This window comes from Microcaecilia unicolor, chromosome 1 (genome assembly GCF_901765095.1).
Source record: "Microcaecilia unicolor chromosome 1, aMicUni1.1, whole genome shotgun sequence".
NCBI classification, from domain to species: Eukaryota; Metazoa; Chordata; class Amphibia; order Gymnophiona; family Siphonopidae; genus Microcaecilia; species Microcaecilia unicolor.
In genome coordinates this window covers 463606713-463629646 of record NC_044031.1, presented here as the reverse complement: position 1 = coordinate 463629646, position 22934 = coordinate 463606713, and the positions used below count along the sequence as shown (strand labels likewise).

The 22934-nt window shown below is 45.6% G+C and overlaps 1 protein-coding gene across 1 annotated transcript in view; it reads left to right on the top strand.

Moving 5' to 3' along the window:
* Positions 1–3873: 3873 nt before the first annotated feature.
* Positions 3874–22934, top strand: part of LOC115476782 (acetyl-coenzyme A synthetase, cytoplasmic-like) — a 113839-nt gene continuing 94778 nt past the window's right edge. The window contains exons 1-2 of the mRNA XM_030213364.1: positions 3874–4220; positions 4528–4723. Coding sequence (XP_030069224.1) covers positions 4073–4220; positions 4528–4723 — 344 coding nt within the window. The 5' untranslated portion in view covers positions 3874–4072. The remainder of the gene's footprint in view (positions 4221–4527; positions 4724–22934) is intronic.

Sequence of the window (22934 nt, the reverse complement as noted above, 5' to 3'; positions counted from 1 at the left end):
ATGAATTGCTTGTTTACTCTTTCCAAAACTACTAGGACCAGGGGGCATGCAATGAAGCTGCGAAGTAGTACATTTAAAATGAATTGGAGAAAACCTTTCTTCACTCAACATGTAATTAAACTCTGGAATTCGTTGCCAGAGAATGTAGTAAAAGCAGTTAGCTTAGCAGGGTTTAAAAAAGGGTTGGACGGCTTCCTAAAGGAAAAGTCTATAGACTATTATTAAAATGGACTTGGGGAAAATCCACTGCTTATTTCTAGGATAAGCAGCATAAAATGTATTGTACTTTTTTGGGATCTTGTCAGGTACCTGTGACCTGGATTGGCCACCGTTGGAAACAGGATGATGGACCTTCGGTCTGTCCCAGTATGGCAATACTTATGTACTTGTGTACTCATAATGCATCTAAGCCAAATTACTGTTTTTATGGCTAAATGAACTTTGTGAAATTTTACACACTTTACTATATTGTATTTAAAGACTAGAAAATGTTTTAAAGTTTGGTTAAGATTGTGGTGCTAGATGATCTGTTTCAAGGAAGGGAAAGGGGGTAACTGTGGTAGTGGGAGTAAATGAGGTATTTAATGGAAGGATGGGGAAGGGGAGAGCTTCAGATTTGGGGGTCCTTTTTACTAAGCTGCACTAAAAGGTGGCCTGCGCTATGACTGGTGGGCGGGTTTCCCCACTTGCTGAGGCCACTTTTAGCGCTGTAAAATGGTCAGTTTTTAATTTCTTCAATTAATGGTCATGTACTAATTTTCTAATTAGTGTGTGGCCATTAGTGGCCTGGTAAGGGCTCCCATGATAACCATGCTCATAGGCGCCGGCTCCGTGGGTGCCCGAGCACCCCCAATGTTTTGGAACCTGAGCAGTGGCGCTCACACCTGCTCATGTGAGGCGTTTGTTAATTTTCTAAGAATTTTGGGAGCCGGTTGTTACAGTAGCTACTTTAACAACCAGCTCCCAAAATGTGGGCTTGGGTCCCCTCTCGGCATCATTGTCCTCCTCCTTCCCCTGTGGCTTGTTTATGCATCTTTTCTCCCCACTGCCCCCCCCCCCCCCCATACAGCACCTCTCTGGCTTGTCTCTGTGCTTGCTCTTTTTCCTCCCTCTGCACCAGTACTTGCCTTTTGTTTTTGCTGTGATTAATATTTTTTTTTAAGCAGTGCTGGCACACGTCAGCAGAAACAGGCTGTTTCAGCCAATCCTGGAGGCCTTCCTTCAGCCCTCGGGGGCAGGACAGGCTGAAGGAAGGCCCCTGGGAAGTGACTTGCTCTATCCACGTTGTCGTTCTTTATTGTTAGTAGAATTTTTATTTGATCTCACATGTTAAACATGCCGGCTTGGGCTTGTGCAGCATAGGGGTGTACACAAAGGAAGTATTGGTTTCATCAGTTACAGTACTAATTTATCCTAAATTTTTAAATCAGTGTGTCATTGGGAGAAGCTGGCTACAGCGATTCCCTGTATTTGTGTAGAGATATTAACAGAGATGATGTTATGAGAATCAGGTCCTTAACAATCCAACTTACTATTTATAAGTACAATTAAAAAACAAACAAACATTAGGTTGAAACCTGGGAGCCTTAACATTTTTTTCCTGTGCCTACATCAAAGAAAAAGATAGCATGTGGGAACTTGCTGCTTTTGTTTTGTGGATTGAAGTGGTATATTATAAAAATGTACTTGCCTTTTTTATTACTACGATTTTAAAGACAGGTATTGAATAATGAGTGAAGGGCTTCTCTAATGCAGAAGTCAAGTCAGTCTAAATGTGCCTACATTGTCCAGTTTACCACACTGCCAAGTTAATAATTTTACTTTAATTTTAAATTGTACGGGAAAATGTGGGGTATGTCATAAATACATCAAACATATAAACGGCGAGTGACTGACTCACTCGCAAATGCGCAGTAGAGACTTCCCTCTCTGTCCCACGCCCGTGTCAATACGTGATGATGGGGGGGGGGCGGGACAGAGGGAAACTGCGCTGCTGAGGTTGCTACTGCTCCCCCCCCACTCGGAGTCGCCGCCGCCACCCCTCCACCCGGCCCGGGCCCGCTCTTCCCTTCTGAACTTACACATCCATTCGCCCAACGCAGCAACGCACATCAGCTGAGCTGCCCCTTCCTTTTCTGCCTGTGTCCCGCCCTCTCTGACGTTACATCACAGGAGGGCAGGGCCACAGGCAAAGAAGGAAGGGCTCACGGCAGCTCAGCTGATGTGCGTTGCTGCGTTCGGCGAATGGATGTGTAAGTTCAGAAGTGAAGAGAGGGCCCGGGCCGGGTGGAGGGGTGGCGGCGGTGACTTTGAGGGGGGGGGAGCGGTGGCGACTTCGCTGGGGGGAGGGGAGCGGTGGTGACAGCGGGGGGGGGGGGGGGGGGGGAAGGAAAACCTCAATACCAGCCCGTACATACATAAATAATACATATGTTCAATGGAAAATAAATCTGTTGGCTCAGGCTGCTTGCTCTGTGAATATTCTATCACTGTTTCGTTATTGCTACCAATAATTACTTATTAAGGGCATTTGCTTTAAACCTTGTTTTTAATTCGTTTAGCCAGTTCTTACATGCACATGGTTTTGCTTTTTAAACTCAAAGGTGAATCCTAAGGATGGTTGAATAATTAGGTATAAACTGTGTTTCTGACTTTACTTGTTTTAGACTGCTTTGGGTCCTGCTGATCTGTACAGCTGCTGTGTGGAATTTTGGAACATGTAAATGAGAAGATAATAATTACGTTTTGGATTATGTATATGCCGGTTTTGACATGGCTGGAGCCCACAAGAAAAACTTCACTTCATTGGCCTTCAGTCTCCAGAATAGCGGTCGTAAATCTCCAGCTTCAAGATGGGCCACCCTTGGCATCTCTGAACTCCTTTACCTTTGCTGCCAGGGATACTGAGCCCCACCAACTAAATAAATGGACTGGTGCTGCTCCTCCCTACTTGGTTCTGGCTCTGAGCAGCATGCCAGGACTTCTTGCCCAAGTATGCATTCATTCAGCACCCCCTAATCATTCTGAAAAGTTGGCTTCTATGACAATTCTCTAATTGGTTGATGTGCAGCAATATATTTGTGCTAACTGATTAGCACTGGGCACACCTACTCGCTACCCCCAAACATGCCCCAAAATATTTAGCAGGTGGGAAGCGTGCACAGATGCCAAAACTATTGCAGGACCCCTGATCGTACCATGCGGAAGTGAATTTTCCTGCACGGTAAGCATGTATTAGTGCTCCCCCCCCCCCCCCTTTAGTAAAACGACCTCTTGGGTTACGTTGAGTCATAGGCTGAAATTTTTTTTATTGCGAAAAGCTTCATCACTCCAGAACCAGGCAACCGAAAACCCTGTGTGATGCCCCCCTCCACAAAAACGGTTAGCATATTCAAAACAATCACGTAAGCGAATACGTTTTAATTAAACTTGCTTACATCTTGTGATGCACAAATCATGAGAAGGGGTGCCGACACAGTAAACAGTGTGGCTTTGAAGTGTATGTCCAGCCGGGACGCTGGACGGAGACACCCTAAGCTCGCAAAAAAACCCCAAACCAAATCAACCTCAAGAATGACGTCCTAGAGACTAGTTGCACCACCAAGAACGAAGGCAACGAACCGGCCAAAAGCTGAGCCAAGCGGTAAAGGAGGAGGAATTTCCCGCCCTGACCTCTACGGTGCCCCAATCCCGTGGGCAGAGGTGAGCCGAGTGCGCCGGGGCCAATCACAACGTGGGTGCGTTGGGCCGGAAGAGCGCTGATTGGCCACGAGAAAGACAGCCGGCTGAACTCTAGGCTGGAGGCTTGGCTCGGGGGCAGTGCCAGAGCCGGATGGTTCCTAGGTCTACTATAAACAGCAGCAGGGGCAGGATTACAATTACAAACCGGAATAGCAGCGTCGGCCAGTGAGATTACATTTTTTTGGTAACACTGTCGTCCTTGGTGCTTTTCCCGCTGTCTCAGTAGCGTATCTTGATTGTTAATTTGTGCCCTCGATTCTGCTGCTGAAAAGACCCCCCCCCCCCCCCCTGCCGCACCCGTTACCTCCCTACTCTTGCTACTGCTGTAGTGATGCTGAGGGGAAGTGATACAGCCGTGCCACTGGCAGACAGCGAGCCTCCTGTCTACTTGCCCCCGGCCAACCTGCGCCTTGACGCTCACATCCCGGACCTCGCCACTTACCGGGACATCTATCGCGAGTCCATCGCGCATCCTGAAGGTTAGTGTCCCAGTGAAACCACGGAGCGAGGGAGGAAGTTGGGCTTTAAAAATACTGATTGCCATCATTGGAGCCAACGCTGTGGGTGCTTGAGCACCCCCTCAATATTGAGAAAATTCTTTGTATATGTCCAGGGAGGGGTTATTTCCATTGGGCTTAGCACCCCCAATAATTTTGAAAAGTTGGCTCCTCTGATTGCATATTGGATTTCATATTGTTAGTTCGCACCTAGTATCGGCATCCTTAATGTATGGCTTTTTTTTTTTTTTAACATGCCTTTCCTTTTCTTTTCTCATCTTCCTTTTAGAGTTTTGGCGGAAAGTTGCAGGGAACTTTCACTGGCAGACCCACCCCACGGGGAAAGTATTTGACTATAATTTTGACATAACTAAAGGCGATATCTATGTGCACTTTATGAAGGGAGCGAAAACCAATGTCTGCTACAACCTGCTTGACAGAAATGTGACAGAGAAGAATCTGGGAGACAAGACTGCTTTACTATGGTAATTTTCTTTAAAAAAACCTTTAAAATACCCCTTTAATTGTAGTTACTGTAACTTGTGATGTGAATCACTGCTTATATAGGTGTATACAAAACCACATGTCACAGAAACACTTTTACTGTAGTTGTATGCTGCTGGCTTTGAATTAACAATTTGTTAATTTCCAATCTGAAGAAGAAGGGTTACCTTCAAAAGCTAATCAAAAAATGTATTTAGTCGGTATCATCTTTTCTTTGTTCTGTTTTATTTCTATTTATTACCTTGAAGGACTAGAAAAGACAGAAATCTTAATTTAATTTTATTTGGATTTAGTGCACACCTTTCTCACAGTCTGATGCTCAGAACTCCCGCGGTAAGCCAACAGTGCAGAAACCTTGCTCGCCATTGCTCATAAGAAATGATATTAAAATTATATGGGCACTGTAAAAGCGGATGCAAGGGAGAACGTGCTTGGCGCATGTGCAGAAGAGTTTCATGGTAAGCTCAGCTCCTGTGTACATGCGACTGGCGAAAACCAGAAAGTGAAGCACTCTTTGGTGTCTGTTTCTGCACCTTATAAATATAAGCGCTTCAATTTTTAAAAAACATGGATATGCAGGAAAGTTTTTTTTTTGGGGGGGGGGGGTGGGAAGAAACCGAGAATGTGTCTTGAATACCTTTATGATTCCTGGCCACAAGGAGGTTTGGGTTTACCTTGTCTTAAGTGCTATGATCAGGCTTGTCTTTTGTGACATCTTAGAGATTGGTTGTTTGGTGCTGAGCAGTTTACTCCCACAGGATGGAAAAGGGAATTGTTTATACCTTGGCATTTGAATTTTCTTTTACATGCCCAGATAGCAAGTCTGTCTCGCTTTTGTCATGGGAGTGTATTGCTGCAGCCACTAAGGGGTATCTGGCGGGCTCTTTTGAAGTGTTGGAATTCAAAATCCTAATGTTAGTGATTTATTGCCGTGTAGGGGTAATGCTGATTTTCCACCGGGGCTGGAGTACGGACAGTTTAAGAGATGGGCGGACGTGGGCATTGTTTTGATTGAGGATTTCTCAATGAGGAGGGCGTTTTTTTATTCCTTTCAGGATTTACAGCAGAGGCTCTCACTAACACAGACTATTTTGCCTATTGGGAGTTGCACCACTATTTTAACAGTCTAGAACACGGGGCTGTGCAAACAAGGCTAGGTCAGAAAATCCGAGATTTTTTTCCAGGGAGATGCTTTTGGCAAAGTTTCTATATCAGGTCTACATAGAGCTTTGGTTTCTCTTCTCCCTTCCCGAGAGTATGGTCCTCTTAAAGAGGCTTGGAGCAGGGATGTAGGATACGAACTGCAGGGGGTGGATTTTCAATAATTGATTAAAGCTATTCCAAAGCAGGTTGGAAATGCTGAACTTCAGGAGAGTCAATATCGAATACTCCATAGGGCATATATATCACATCATCAGGCTTCTAGAGCAGGTTGTGTGCCTGTTGGTCAATGCTCCAAATGTCAGTGGGGGGGGGGGGGGGGGACATTACCTTTTTTCATGCTTTTTGGCGATGTGGTGACATTCAAGCGTTTTGGAGGTCGCTTCATCACTATTTAGGGATTCTTTTTGGCCATCATGTAATCTTCTCTTGGAAAGGAATCTTGCTGAATAAATGGCATATGGAATCTCTGACAAAAATCTGCATTTATTACTGAGTAAAACCTATGCATTGGGGAAGAAGTGCATACTTAAGCATTGGATGCAGGAAGAGCCCCTCCTCTTTTTGGTATTGGAGAAATAGACTGCATGCCTTTATGTTATGGGAGGCAAAGGCTGTCAGGAATTCCCCAAAGGGTAGAAGGGCTTTCATATCTATCTGGAATTGCTACTTGCAAAAAATCTCCCATAAAGCAACAAGTGCAGTATTGAATAGATTTCAGAGTGTTTCCTAAGTTGGTTCTGCCATATTGAGAGTTATTTTAGGGGTTCTCTGCTTGGGAGGATGGGGTGGGAATATTAGATATTACTATGACGGAGATGACCTGGTCCAGAAACCGGGTCATCTTAGTGTTTGTTTAAGTTCAGGGTGGTAGGGTTGGAGGGAGGAGAGGGGTCATTTTGAACGCAAATTTGTACAGGTACTAGGGTAAAGAGGGGGGAGGGTGGTGGAGCAGTTTCACAAAACAAAAATAGGATCATGTGTTACCCAGCTGTTTGCTGTCTTTGATTATTGTTCTGCTATGTTTGATTGAAAATCTTGTCTAGATTTGATATTTCGATGTTGAAGGTTGGATATGTGTGATCCTAAATAAAAATCGTTTAAATAAAAAAAAATGAAAAATACTGCCATGTACAAAATGGCAGAAGCATGAGTCTGTAATGTAATGTGCACTCGCTGATGGCTTAATGCATAATGGCAGGGGGAATTTACAGGAGAGGGGTATGGGCAGGGCAGGGCATAGGCAGGGGCGACAATTACACACTTAGAGGCATATGTTCAAAGCGCTTAGACTTACAAAGTTCCATTGTAACCCAGTGGCGTAGCCAGACTGCCAATTTTGGGTGGGCCTGAACCCAAAGTGGGTGGGCACAAAATTTTCTCTCTACCCCCCCCCCCCCCCCCCAGCAAAATGTAGTCACACTCAGATGCATTTGTCACACAGGGTAAAGTGCTGCTTTTCAGTGCATCAGATTTCAGACAATTTATTTAATAGCCTTAACACCCTTTTCAGTGAGCTTTCAGAGGCCAAAACCTCCTGCCTCAGGTCAGTATAATGCTGTTACGGTATCCTCTCCTAACCTAAGGAAGGAAGTATTGGTCTCTGAAACTTTATTAACACCATATTACTTCATCCTAAATTAAAAATAAAATTATTTTCTTTACCTTTGTTGTATGGCCATTTACTTTTTCTCATTGTGTTGCTCCCAGTCTCTAGATTCTGCTTTCCTTCGTTTTCGCTTGACTCTTCTGCCAGGGTTTCCTGGCCATTTCTCATTTTTCTCTCCTTTTTCTTTGCTTTCTTCAATATTTTTCTGCCTCTCTCTGTGTCCAGATTTAATTCATTCTTACTATCCATTCTTTAATTTCCTTCATCTACTTATGGCTTTTCATCTTTTTCTCACCCTTGTTCTCCCCATGCCCCTTCCTCTTATTCTCCAATCTTTCACTACTCCCCCTTTCCATGCAGCAGCTCTCCTCTTTCTCTCCCCATCCTTCCAGTGTCTCCCCTCTCTCTCCCCATCCTTCCAATAGTCTCCCCTCTTTCTTTCTGCATCCTTCCATCCATTGTCACCTCTTTCTCCCTACCCTTCCATCCAGCGTCTTCCCTCTTTCTCTCCCCATCCTTCCACCCATCTACCCTCTCTCCTGATCCTTCCATCTAATGTCTCTCTCCCTCCTTCTAACCAGTGTCTATCTCTCTACCCTTTTCTGTTCAGTGTCCCTTCTCTCTCCACATCCTTCCACTCTCCCCTTTTTCTCTGCATCCTTTCATCCATCTCCCCTCTTTCTCTGCCATCCTCCCATCTGTTTTCCCTCTTTCTCTCCCCATCCTCCGTTTTCCCTCTTTCTCTGCCATCCTGCCATCTGTTTTCCCTCTCTCTCCACATCCTTCCATTTTCCCTCTTTCTCTGCCATCCTCCCATCTGTTTTCCCTCTTTCTCTCCCCATCCTTCCATTTTCCCTCTTTCTCTGCAATCCTCCCATCTGTTTTCCCTCTTTCTCTGCCATCCTCCCATCTGTTTTCCCTCTTTCTCTCCCCATCCTTCCATTTTCCCTCTCTCTCCCCATCCTTCCATTTTCCCTCTTTCTCCCCATCCTGCCATCTGTTTTCCCTCTTTCTCTCCCCATCCTTCCATTTTCCCTCTTTCTCTGCCATCCTCCCATCTGTTTTCCCTCTTTCTCTCCCCATCCTTCCATTTTCCCCTCTTTCTCCCCATCCTGCCATCTGTTTTCCCTCTTTCTCTCCCCATCCTTCCATTTTCCCTCTTTCTCCCCATCCTGCCATCTGTTTTCCCTCTTTCTCTCCCCATCCTTCCATTTTCCCTCTTTCTCTGCCATCCTCCCATCTGTTTTCCCTCTTTCTCTCCCCATCCTTCCATTTTTCCTCTTTCTCCCCATCCTGCCATCCATTTTCCCTCTCCCATTCAGGCCCACCAGCCCCAGCTCCCATTGCCGGCCACTGCTGCTTTTCCTGATGAGCAGCAGGGCCGGCGCTACAAAAGAAGAAGCGCTCAGCTGACTGAGCTGAGCGCCAACGCGTCGCTAAGAACAAGAAAAAATGTTTTTAAAAAAATGCGGCACCGTAGGCAGCCTCGAAGCATTGGCTGCTGCCTCTGCAGGCTCCTTCCGTCTCTTACGTCACTGCCCCTGCTTCGCTACAGGGGCAGTGATGTAAGAGACGGGAGGAGCCTGCACAGAGCCAGCAGCCAATGCTTCGAGGCTGCCTACGGTGCCGCATTTTTTTAAAAACATTTTTTCTTGTTCTTAACGACGTGTTGGCGCTCAGCTCAGTCAGCTGAGCGCTTCTTCTTTTTGTAGCGCCGCGCGCCGCGGCAATGGGAGCTGGCGCTGGCGCTGGGCGGGCCTGGGCTGGAATTGGGTGGGCCTGGGCCCACCCAGGCCCACCCGTAGCTACGCCCCTGTTGTAACCTATGGAACTTTGGAAGTCTGTGCTTTGAAAATGAGCCCCTTAGTTTACAGAATACTGTAAATTGCTGCATTTAGGTGGCCGTGAGCCATAGACCTGTTGTAAATGCTCACACCTAGATGTAGGTGTGTTAATGCAGGTATATACTTGTATTCTGTAAGAACACTTATGCATGTAACTGTTCTAGAACAGTCTCTACCTGCAGAAAGTAGGTGCCTTCATTTTGGTGACGTGTTATAGAATTGACTCCAATGTCCACAATTATACAAGTGCTTATATTTTACAAATTTGGTAGTACTGTATGTTCAGCACAGTACTGAAGATATAAGTGCTTTTAAAATATCGGGCCCTTATAGGTTTACAGTGCTATAGAAATGGACTGGCCCATGCAACTGAGTCTCAGGCCTTGTATTTATATGGTAGGTGAACTCATGAGTTCACCTATTACATAAATACAGGGCCTGATCTCAATTTTTGAGCAACCATTAAGTAAACTTTGAGGAAAGATTGCATGTTTTTTTTATTTGAGTTTAAAAATTTCAGCACTGCTTCTGAAATCAGAATGAAATGATGCAATAAGACCACTTCTGACCAATTGGCTCTGGAGAGCAGCCTCTCCCCTGCAGGTGATGACATCCCAAAGGCAGTATAGACTGTAGCCTTTCTAAATGTTTGGCATTGACCATACAGCTTTTCCATTGTTTTCCGTAGGGCCAGATTAAGTCCATCTGATGCCGCAAGCACAGCCCAGCAATAGTACCCCATGGCTCTTGCATTGCCTAACTGAAAAGACATTAAGACTCAATAAGTGCTGAGGAATATTAGTATCGCATGAAACAAAACACCATTTTTATTTGTAATGATGATTAGAAAAACGCTGATGTACATGTTGGATAATGGATGCGGCAGATGGCAGTGAAAGAGTTAAGGGCATGATTGCTAGGGGAAAAAACTCTGTGGTGCCACTTTCTCTTTGTGCCTATGCTTATTTTACTTAATAGTTAGTCCAGGGCTGCTTTTCCATTAGTTTGCTGCCCAGCAAGTTGCTTAGCAGTTTTGCTACTGGGGAGGAATAAAATTGTCACAGATGAAAAAGAAAACAGTTCAACCTTAAGTAAAAGTGCACAATGAACAGTTCTTAGAGAGCCATCTAAAATATGGGCTTTAAAGTTGGCAAAATGGCACAGGGATGCCTTAGGTGCATCAGGTAAAGAAAGATAAGAGGCATGTGGTCCCTGGCCTCACTGTGCTACTATTCATAGTTCATATAAGGACATATTATACAAATATACAGTAACTAGTAAATCCTGGGCCACTGTGGTGTAAATACCTCTCAGTATGATCTGGTGAGCTGCTGCTGCTGCAGCATAGTGCCAGGCTGAGCAACTCTTCTGCTTTCACAGCTAGGAATATTCAAAGAGGGTTTTCGCCTTGCAGTCTCAGAAGGTAGTGTTTATGACAGGGTACTTACCTTATGCAGCAGAAATGTAGTGCAGAATTCTCCAGCACATCTTTACATGTGTATTGAGAAAGGAATGGGGTTTTGGATTTAGCCAGCGGTGTACAGAGAGCAAGGCGGGTACATGTGGTGATGGTGGTGGTGGGGGTGGGGGGGTGCAGGGAGCAGCCGTGCGGCTGTCTGCTCTTCCGGCTCCCTACTCTCTCTGATGTTACTTCCTGTTCCAGGGCAGAGGGAGCTGTGAGGGTGAGGGGTTGGCTCTGCTGGTTCCGTGCGGCTGTTGGCTCTGCTGGTTCCCTGCTGCCTCTGATGTTACTTCCTGTTCTGGGGCAGAGGGAGCAGGGAACTGGCGGACCTGACAGCCGTGCGGCTGCTCCCAGCACCCCAGGAGGTAAGTGGCAATGCACCCGGGAGGGGTGTCTTGAGGTCATGCGCCGGGCAGGTGGGAGACGCATTGGGGGGTAGTGCGCAGCAGCGATTCGCCCTGGGTGCCAGCCGACCAAGGAACATCACTGGATTTAGCTCACACCATTTCAGTTGTAGCTCAGGTTAAGTTACATTGAGGTAAAGTAGATGTTGCCCAGTATCTTAGTTTGTTTAGCCTTGGAAATTTAATAATTGCCTATTTCAGCTTGTAAGATACTTTATCTGCAGAAATGGCTTATAAAATTACATCCTCAGTATTCCTGCTCGGATATATCATGCTAAAGCAGCATTTTTCAACCAGTGTGCCACGGCAGTTCCCCAGATGTCATGTTCAAGAGGGGATCCTGCAGGGATCTACTTTGGCCTGCCCTTCCCTGGCTCTGCAACTGTGAGCGCTCCTTGTTTTCTTCCTCCGTTTGCAGTTCGGAGCTACCAGCACTCCTTTCAGTGTGCAGTGGGGGTTTGGAGCACCGCTGCCTGACCAGTGATGAAAAGAAGTGTGGACGGATGCTGAGGCCCAGGCGGGGGGGGAGGGGGGGTACAGCATGTCCCGCTTCATCTCCTGTAGAAGTGTACGCGCCTCTCGGTGGCCACCTACCTACCCAGGCTCATCCAAGACGTCCAATTACCACCTCCTCCCTTCAGTAATTCAGCACAGCCACACTTGCTCTCTGCCTGGGCTGATGCAGCAAGACTCACACTGACATGTACTGGCCAGGAGTGTCAGAGGTCACCTGATCTACTGGGGCATGCGTGTGGCAACCTCCATGTGCAGCTGGCCCAAGCATGTGTCAGTGACAGTGTGAGCCTTTCTGCATCAGCCCGAGCAGAGAGAGCATGTGCAACACTGAATTATTGAAGGGAGGACTTGCAAAGTGGCCTTAAACTGTGGTTTGTCACCAAAGCGGGTAACTGTTTGATGGTATGAGTCTCAGATGAGGACTGATAGGGGGGAGCTGCAGTGTGTGTGTGCAGGCAGGGGGGTCTGGAAAAAAGATGGATGGAGTGTGTGTGTGTGCAGGGAGGGGAGCTGGAAAAAACAACATCAAGTATAGATTTCCCTCTGATTTATATTTTTAATGATGAGGATGATGGGATTCGCTTTAAAATTGTTGTTTTTGAATGCATGTTACTTGTGGCTATAAAGATATCACAGTGTTTAAAATTTTAATTATTGAACTTTGAACACAATCTAAATACTTGTTTGTTAAATGATAAAATATGTATATTCTTAAAAAACTGATGGTGTGCCTTGGCAATTTTTGTGCCTTGTAAGTGTTCCACGAGATGGAAAAGTTTGAAAATCACTGTGTTACAGTATGGTGCTACATGTTGGTAAAAGGAGGAAGTAACATTTAATTTGAAAGTTCTTTCCTTTGTGGCTTTGTATGTGGCAGCAGATCTCTTGTTCTTTCTCCCACCCTTGCAGAATTTAACTGTTCCAGAAAGTTCCACAGGAGGACAGGGTAGGTGAGTGCCCTACACCTAGAAGCATACTTCTAAATCACTAAACATGTGAGTTCTAAATGTATAGGCTGTCTGATGAGGGTTCATTACAACCTGATGTTTGAGTGGATTACCTTGGAATGCTTCTTTGAAATGCTCCTCCAGGAAGGAGGTGAGGGCAGAGCAGGAACCAGGATCTGGCAATACATTAGTGCAGTGGGTGTGTATGCTTCCACGCTGGCTACAGGATCTTTGGCATCATAGAATGTGCTGGAATAATTCTGCATCTGGCAGATGGCAGGCTCTTGTTGCGTGCTATAACCTAGCTAAGATTTCTGCCAGCCTGAAACAGTATTGTAAAGGGGGGATCTGATTCCTCTTCTTAGGTGGAGCCGGCAAGCCTCCGGGGCTCCCAGGGTTCCTGGACAGAATACTGCTGATACTGGGACTCAGGGCCAAAGTATTTTATTGTCAAGGCAATTTCATACCAAAAAATCATAATTAATTCTTCATAACAAAAGGTACAGCCCTCTTAATATAGTCTTCAAAAGAAAAAAAGGTACAGTCCTCATAAGATAATCTTCAAAAGAAAAAAAGGTACAGTCCCGGTCCCAAAATCCCTCAGCAAACGCTCAGCTCCTCAAGACCTCAGGTCTTCTATTACTACTACTACTACTTACCATTTCTGTAGCGCTACTAGACGTATGCAGCGCTGTACACTTGAACATGAAGAGACAGTCCCTACTCGACAGAGCTTACAATCTAATTAGGACAAAGAAGAGATAAGGGAATATTAAAGTGAGGATGATAGCATAAGGGTTCTGAACAAGTGAATAAGGGTTAGGAGTTAAAAGCAGCATCAAAAAGGTGGGCTTTTAGCTTAGATTTGAAGACGGCCAGAGATGGAGCAGGGCATTTGCTTTCCCTTCCCCCTCTTTCAGAAGGGTTTAGAAAGAGTTCAGCACACTTTCAATATAGCACAACAGTTCAGAACAAATCTTCATGGACAGTCTTTGCACATCAAACCAATACCACAAATCACCTGCCTTTTCACAGTACAGAGGGAACCCTGTAAGGAGCAGGGTTGGCAGTTTTTCCCACCTCTCAGCACCATGCCCGGTGTGGCCTCCTCCACTGCCTTCAAGTGCTGGGCAGGGCAACCTTTGAATTCTCCCACTCCATGGTAGCTGGCTCCTCTCCCTTAGGCAGCTCTAGTGGCAGGCTACTTCCTTCTTCCACATACCCCATGGAATCTCTCTCTCCATTCGTCTCTTCTCTCTTCTGGTGACTGAGAGCCTCCAGGATATCTGCTCTCCCCTTCTCACAGCTGTGAGGAATTATATACTGATGGCGAAGCCAGGGAAACTGAGCTTCATCCTTCCCTTGCCCTCTAGTGGGGAAGGGAGTAACAGGCTCACCCTGCCTCGAGCCATTGCTCCCCCTGCTGGGACTGGAAATCCATTCCATCTTTTTAGGACTACTCTCCTCACTCATTCTTGCAAGGACTTTTGGGACCCGTAGTTCTGGGCTCAACTGCTTCACTGGGGAATCTCTGGGGCTTGCCTTGTCACAGTATGTTCTCTTGTTCTTAGCTGATCACAGTATTAGTGAGTTTCAGAAAAAAAAAAAAGGTAGCATTGTTGGTCAACAAATACAAATGTGTCTTGCAAAATGGAGAGGAAATCTAATTTTCGCATGACACCTGTTTCAGAAGAAGGTCATCCAAGTTGGGAGTTCATCATTTCCTGGGTATTTTACAAAAGAATCCCTGAAGTAAAAGAGCCTTTTGTAAAATATGTATAAGGATATGGTGGAGGTCACATACCTTTGCCAGCATATATAGTGGGAACAGCCATTATACAAGAAACATGTACAAAAATTAAAGAGGAATGGGTTTTACTGGTACTTATGCATGTAAGTTCTTGTAGCTTAAACATGTACGTGCCAGATTTTGTACAACTGCATATACAAGGGAAGACAATTAAGGGGCAGAGTTGTACATGCTGAATGTTTGGCTTTTTTTTTTTAGGTAGTTTTTAAGGCTAGAGAAAGAAGCACAGTTGTCCCCTCACTTCAGAATTCCAGATTGAAAGGAGAGCAGTTAATTACACTTATACACTACTACTACTACATATCATTTCTATAGCGCTACTAGACGTACGCAGCGCTGTACACTTGAACATGAAGAGACAGTCCCTGCTCGAGAGCTTACAATCTAATTAGGACAGACAAACAGGACAAACAAAAGATAAGGGAATATTAAAGTGAGGATGATAAAATAAGGGTTCTGAACAAGTGAATAAGGGTTAGGAGTTAAAAGCAGCATCAGAAAAGTGGGCTTTTAGCTTAGATTTGAAGACGGACAGAGATGGAGCTTGACATACCAGCTCAGGAAGTCTATTCCAGGCATATGGTGCAGCAAGATAAAAGGAACGGAGTCTGGAGTTAGCAGTGGAGGAGAAGGGTGCAGATAAGAGAGATTTACCCAGTGAACGGGGCGGACTCTGCGTGTGAAATGATGCCACTTACAGCAGGGCTGCTCTGACCACTAGGCGGACAAGATGTTTGCATTAGGCAGTACAGTTTGGGGAGTGGGACAGTGTGGCAGTCAGCATATCCATGGAAGACATTGCGGCCGATGTAGGGCCTTTAGCATCCATGCATTCTCAAGGACTGCTGGTCTCTACTTCCACTGAACTTCCTATTTTGGAAGAGGCGGGATCTGGCAGACTTTGAGCATGTGTGGATTCTGAAAGGGGTGGGATTAGGTTTGATTTGGTATCTTGGGGTTTGTGATCGTGTGATGTTGGGTAGCGGTTCTTGGATTTTATGATTAAATTGGGACAGGGGATGTTGAGTGTGAAGTCAGAGGCAGCTTTATTTCATGGGCTTATTGCTTTGGTTGTATTGATATTTTGTGTTTGAGTGCTGTTGATTAATTAAAACAAGCTTCAAGATCTCAGGTTAAATCTGTGGAGCTCAAGATTTTGCAGGGGTTACCAACAACAGATCTCTTTACTCTCCTCTGTCTCTTATTGAAATGTTTCTTGAATACGCAAGGCTTTTATGAGGGATATGTGGGACTAGCAAGCAAGGTGCATGTCTTAGCTGTTCTGGAGTCATTTGATGGCAAGCAGGAACATGCACTTTTCCTGCAACAGGTGGTGCAGGAAGAAAACTTTCACATCACTTGGCCACCAGAAGACTACATTTCAGACTGTGACCAGTAACGGAAACCTTCTTTCTAATCCATGTAGTGCCTCGTTCATCCTTTCCTTTCTGGTGACTCATCTTGGAACAGTGGAAGCCAATCCAAGTTATTCCCAACACATCTATTGGCTGTACTAGTAGGAGGTGCCAGAATTCACAGTTCCCATTTTAGAAACTTCCCTCTAAACAATGCAGGTAATGGTTAGTGTACTGAGGCCCCAATGATCAAAGGTAAATGAGGGCGCTAGAGACCACTAGTGCCCACATTTACCAGTGCAGAATGAACAGAGGGCCCTGCCACAGTGAGCATGCCAGGGAATACCACAGAGCTCATTTAAATGACATTTAAATGAGCTCTGTGGTATTCCGCCCTCTGATTGTATGGGTGGAATACCGCCTTAATCCTACTCCATCTTAACCCTCCCCCCAAGCCGGGTAGCCTGGGCTGTCACTGTCAGCCTGGGCTGCCAGCATTGCTCCTGGGGGTCCAGTGGACCCCCCCAGTGGATGAAGTCCCCAGGCTCTCCAACCAGCCCCAGACCCCTGGACACCCCGTGGATACCAACACAGGGGGTCTGGAGGTCCAGTGAATCTCTAGCCCCCCTAACCCCCCGACACCAAACAAATGTCCTTAGTGGACCAGTGGGCAACCTGAACTCCATCTGCCCTCCCACCTCCACCCACCCTGGTGGCCTAATGCCCCCCAAATCCCCCTGTACCTTTGGAAGAAAGGAGGGAGTAGCATTCCCTCCTCCTGGGACACCACCTTTAAAATGGTGGTGCCCTGCCCGGTGCATCCTTATATGGTATTGAAGCTCTACCCATTGCATCCCCAGAATGCTCCGGATAGGGCAGGGTGCCACCATTTTTGAAGGCAGCGCCGCAGAAGGAGAGAGTGCTACTCTCGCCTCCCTTCAAAAAGTAAGGGGGGGGGGTTTGGGGGGTGCTAAGCCACCAGGGTGGGTGGGGTTACTGGGCCACCAGTGACATTTTTATGGTGTTGGAAGTTAAGGGGGCTAGAGGTCCAGTGTACCTCCAGCCCTCTGTGCCTTTGTGTTGGGGGGGGGGACCTGGGGCTGGGGATCCACTGGACGTTCAGCTTGTCCCCATGTCTGGGTGGGGTGAGGGGAGGGGGGAGAAGGCCACTGGGCCACCAGGGAAACTTGTCTGAGGGAGGGTTAGGGGGGCTGGAGGTCCACCAGACCTCCAGCCCCTTGTGTGCAGTGAGGGGGGGGGGACCTTCTGTTTGCCATGTCTGGGCTTTTTTTTTTTTTTTTTACAGCCCAGACCTGTCAAACAACTTCCGTGGGAGGATTGTGCCTTGGGCACATGCCCAAGCACAGTCCTCTGGCAGAAGTCCCCCAATGATCAAAACTAATATTGTGCATAAATTTGCATGCTATTGGGGCTTTAATTCCCCACGCTATTCTGATGCTAATTTTTCAGTGCTGTTCAGAACAGCAATAACTGATTCAAAAGCAATAACTGAAATTCATTGCAGTCTATAACACCAGAGGTAATGTGAATGGGGGAAGCAATGTCGAGAGATGGTCTGGAGTGAGGTAAGGGAGATGAGTGGCCATGGAGGAACAAAGGGGTGAGGGAAAAGGTAAAAATGGAAAGGAGAAAGGGCTGAAGTGGAGGGTGGTAGCAAAGTTGTGAGGAGAAGCGGGGAGAGGATGTCAGGAGAGAAAATCTGACAAGTGAAGTCTCTCCTTTCTTGCCCTCCCCCAGCTAGTAGGCCTTTAGTAACCTTTCTGAGCCTTGCAAGTACAGCTGACAACAGTTTTAGAGGTTGGCTGTAGCATTAGGTTGCTGCTTGTTTTACACAATTTTCATTACAAATGTTCTGTATACTTTTCGAGTTCACCGGCAGGTAGGCAGATAAGGACAGCTGCAGCAGCACACCCTGGTCATGCAAGCATCACCACATCTGACTGCCAATGAACTTTATTTTTAGCAGCCTATGATGAATCAAAGTGACCACAGTGCAGCTCTTCAGTCGACAGCTGTAATCATGTGTAATGTGTCAGGTGAAACTGCTCAGTAAAGGGTGGTAGCTTCTGCATTCAGATATTAGTACAATGCCAGCATATTTTGAAACCTTGGCCTCAGTTGGTATTTTTTTTCACACAAGTGTAGTGGAAAGTCTAATTTGCTGTACACTGGTTTGTTTCTTTTTTTTTTTTCCATTTCAAATTCCACATAAAGAATGTATTACGTTATTGATTAGTAAAAGTACCTTAGCAGTCCACTGGCAGAGTAGTGTGGTCTAGGAGTGCATTCCTTACTGCTAGGATGAAAAACCAAACCCTGCGATTTGCCACTTCATCTCATCTTTGGGTTATTCTCACGAGGAGTGGCCTAGTGGTTAGGGTGGTGGACTTTGGTCCTGGGGAACTGAGGAACTGAGTTGGATTCCCACTTCAGGCACAGGAAGCTCCTTGTGACTCTGGGCAAGTCACTTAACCCTCCATTGTCCCATGTAAGCCGCATTGAGCCTGCCATGAGTGAGAAAGCGCAGGGTACAAATGTAACAAAAAATACTAATGAGAATGGGTAAGCATTCAAAATCTTTATTGGGGGCATTTGTAAATGAGTTGCACATTTTGGAATATCCTCTATAGCTGGAGACAGCTGAAAATCCGCTTAACACACATATGCCCTCAGATTCTATATATGGTGCCCAGATTTGCAGGCTCGAATTGCACATGCAATTTAATTGAGAAACAAGTCCTTAACTGTCAATAATTAGGCGCTGACAACCAATTATTGAAGTTCATTGGCGCTCATTAAAATTTGCACGTGCATCTGGCTGTGCGCAATTCTATAAGGCATGGCGCCTAACTCTACTAGCGCATAGCTCATGGCCATGGCGGTGTCAGGGGCATTCCACAAAGTTGCATGCAGATTTATAGAATACGGCCTCAGCGCACCTCACTTGGACTCCAGCATCTACACCAGGTTTCAGCAGGCGGAAGTCTGGCACCTAAAGTTAGGCGTGGGAATCGGCGCTAAGACTGATTCTATAAAGGGTGCGTGCCCTTTACAGAATTGCACTTAACACAGATTTTTTTTCTGGCACCAAATTTTGAGCACCATTTACTGAATTGAGCCGTTAGCGGGCTGCATAAAAACTGCTGTTTTGGGTGTGTGTTAATAATCTACATGCGTTTTGATTTTCAAAAAGTACCTGTGTAACCAGCATGCTGATATCACATGCAACTTATGCATTTTTTGGCTGTGGGTAAAGATTTTCTGCATTGGTACATGGAGTTCTCTCCAATGAGTGGAAATGAGATGTGACCACCTTGGGAAAGCTTCAGGATCAGCAGATGCTGGTGAGGAGAGCTCAGAAACTGATTTCCCTGACTTCAAGTTCAGTTTCTGTAGTACTGATGAAGTCTTCAGAGAGTTCTTCAGGGGAAGAAATCCTTTTGCTGAATTCTTTGGTCCGTTGTTCTGCAGTCAGCGTCCAATGAATATTAGAACTACTACAGATATGGCACAATGTAAAAAAACTTTTAAAGAACCATATATTTATTAAAGCTTATAGTTTAAAATAAAATTAGATTTTGATTAGCAGGAATGCATGTGAACTTGAACTGTTAATGTGATGGGAATTGTTGGGGATGACACAAGTGCAGGTAGAGGAGTATAATGAGTAATATTGTTTTATTTGTATTGTATGTGATGTTCTGTATTTTAAAAATAGGTTTCGTTAATTTGTTTTAGATATTATGGGGCTCATTTTTCAAAGAAAAAACATAAAAAAATGTCACAAGGGGCAGATGGATGCGTTTCTCACATGAAAACATTTAACTCATATAGTTTAAAAAAAAGAAAAACAAAAACATATAAGTCCGATATTTGTGCAGAGAAAAGTGTTTTGAGAGTGATAGTTTCAGGGGTGTGTTGTGGGCGTGAGATGGGCGGAGTTATGTAATGTATATTTTTTTGCGATAATGGATAACAAAATGATTTCCTTGTGCCGGAAAGAATTAGACCTACTTAAGAGCGACTAGCTCAAGACCAAACTTGTCTTTGGACCCATTTGTGATTTTGTTGAGTTGGAGAATGGAGAGGTGTAATTGTTGGTTTGTGAAAAAGAGTGAAGAGTTGCTGAGTGGTCTGTTACCTTTGTTTGCCCTGTCTGAGCCTTTTGATCCTCACATTTCCTGCCTTGCCTCCTCTGTGTGTGTCACCTCCTCGTCTTTGTCCACACCTGCCAGCCCCCCAGCCATACCCGACACTTACTCTGTTTCTTACCTCCTTCCCCCACCAAACCCTCACTGTCCCCAAACCCATACACCTCCCATTCAAACCCCCCTACCTGCTTGTCTTCTGTTTCTCATCGTTGCTCTGTTTGTCCACTCCCAGTTTGTCACTGTGCTTTGTGTTGCAGGGAGAGCAAGTGCTAGATGCTGGTACTAAGTCTCACTGGGTGCAGTTGGTGGAGGAGTGCACAGTGGTGCTGCTGGGTTTAGTGGGTTATATCTGTGGTGGTGGGACACCTGTACATCAGTCATGGATGCGCTGAACGCTGTTGTGTCTGACGCTTTGCTGGATGTGGATCAGAGTTTGCAGAGGAGGCCCAGGACCTACTTCATGGACCTCACTGACCAGCAATGCCTTACAAGGTACCGCTTTAATAGGGCTGCCATGCTGCACCTCTGTGACTAGCTACAACTCATCCAGGCTAGGACACGTAGGATAATCCAGTGCTGGTCCACCTTATGGTCACTGCCTCCCTTGCCTTTCTTGCCACTGGCACTTTTCAGTCAGTACTTAGCAGTCAATGCAGGCCTCAACCAATCTTATTGAAGTTGTTTTAAATATGTAAATATGTAACATAGTAAATGAAATGACGGCAGATAAAGACCTGTATAGTCCTTCCAGTCTGCCCAACAAGATAAACTCATTTACATGGTATGTGATACTTTATATGTATACCCGAGTTTGATTTGTTCTTGCCTTTCTCAGGACACAGACCGTAGAAGTCTACCTAGCACTGTTCTTGTACTAAGTTCTGAAGCTAACGTTGAAGCCCCTTAAAATTTACACTCCAGCCCGTCCCTATCTATTCAGTCACAATCAGGGCATAGACCGTAGAAGTCTGACCAGCTCCCATTTTGTTTCCCAGTTACCAGCGTCGCCACCCAATCTCCACTAAGATTCCAAGGAACCATTCCTTCTAAACAGGATTCCTTTGTGTTTATCCCACGCATGTTTGAATTCCATTACCGTTTTCATCTCCACCACCTCCTGCGGGAGGGCATTCCACATATCCACCACCTTCTCCGTGAAAAAATACTTCCTGAAATTAGTCCTGAGTCTGTCCCCCTTCAACCTCAATTCATGTCCTCTAGTTCTACCACCTTCCTGTCTCCGAAAAAGGTTCATTTGCGGATTAATACCTTTCAAATATTTGAACATCTGTATCATGTCACCCCTGTTTCTCCTTTCCTCTAAGGTATACATGTTCAGGTCAGCAAGTTTGTCCTCGTACTGTTTGCAACGCAAATCCCATACCATTTTTGTAGCTTTTCTTTGCATCGCTTCCAGTCTTTTTACATCTTTAGCAAGATATGGCATGCAAAACTGAACACAATACTCCAAGTGGGGTCTCACCAACGACTTGTAGAGGGGCATCAGCACTTCCTTTCTTCTGCTGGTTACGCCCCTCTCTATGCAGCCTAGCATCCTTCTGGCCATGGCCGTCACCTTGTTGCATTGTTTCTTCACCTTTAGATCCTCAGACACCAACACCCCAAGGTCTCTCTCCTGAGTCGAGCTTACTGATCTCTCCCCTCCTATTCGATCTCTCTCTTTTGGGTTTGTGCACCCCAAGTGCATCACTCTACACTTCTTGGCATTAAATTTTAACTAATAATCCACCCAATCTTTGAAATTATTTAGAAACTCAAAACACAGCTCCACACATGCTGCGTGCAAAAATCAGTAAATACTACCACTGTCACCCACACGGCCAAACAGCTAAACAAACACCGCACCAAAAGTGGAGAAAAAAAGCCTCAGTATCGCCACCCAGCCAGCCTAGAGGTTCAGACTATAAGGCGTGGGCCCGGCGCACCATCATATGGCTTAAAAAAAAACTCCACTTATGTGCTGAAAACACTTTTACTGCTCCTTAATGTACCAGGGTATGTGCTGAAAACCATTCCCAAATATACTGATATGTTGACAGACGTGTATGTATTTTTATAGAACACAGAGTGTAGTTCAAATCAATTACTTTCAATTTGATTCATACAATTTACATCAGTTCTTTACTAATCAGCAGTCCTGGTGAGACAGCTACCCAACACTTAGCTTCAATCCAATTGCTGTAGTGTCCCACTGTCCTTGACTTCACCAGCCGGTCAGCCTGGCAGTTAAATTTTAACTGCCAGACCCTCGACCATTCTTCTAAGGTTCGGCGATCCCTTCTCATCATTTCTACTCCCTCCAGGAGTAGAATTATTGGCTATTTTCGTGTCATCCGCAAAAAGGCACACCTTTCCTTCCAACCCTTCAGCAATATCTCTCACAAATATATTAAATAGAATGGGCCCCAGCACCGACTCCTGAGGAACCCCACTGCTCACCTTCCTTTCCTACGAGCGGATTTCATTTACCACCACCCTCTGCCACCTGTCGGTCAACCAGTTTCTTATCCAGTTCACCGCTTTCACCGCTTTTGGTCCTAAGTTCAACCCTTTCAGCTTATTCACAAGTCTTCTGTGGGGGACAGTATCAAATGCTTTCTTGAAGTCCAAGTAGATTACATCTAGCGCACGTCCTTCATCCAGTTTTATGGTCACCCAGTCAAAGAAGTCAATAAGATTTGTTTGGCAGGATTTTCCTTTGGTAAAGCCATGTTGCCTTGGGTCCTGTAACCCGTCGGCTTCTAGAAAGTTAACTATCCTTTCTTTCAGCAGTGACTCCATTATTTATCCTACCACTGATGTGAGACTTACCGGTCTGTAGTTTCCCACTTCTTCACTGTCTCCACTTTTGTGAAGAGGGACCACATCTGCTCGTCTCCAATCTTGCAGAA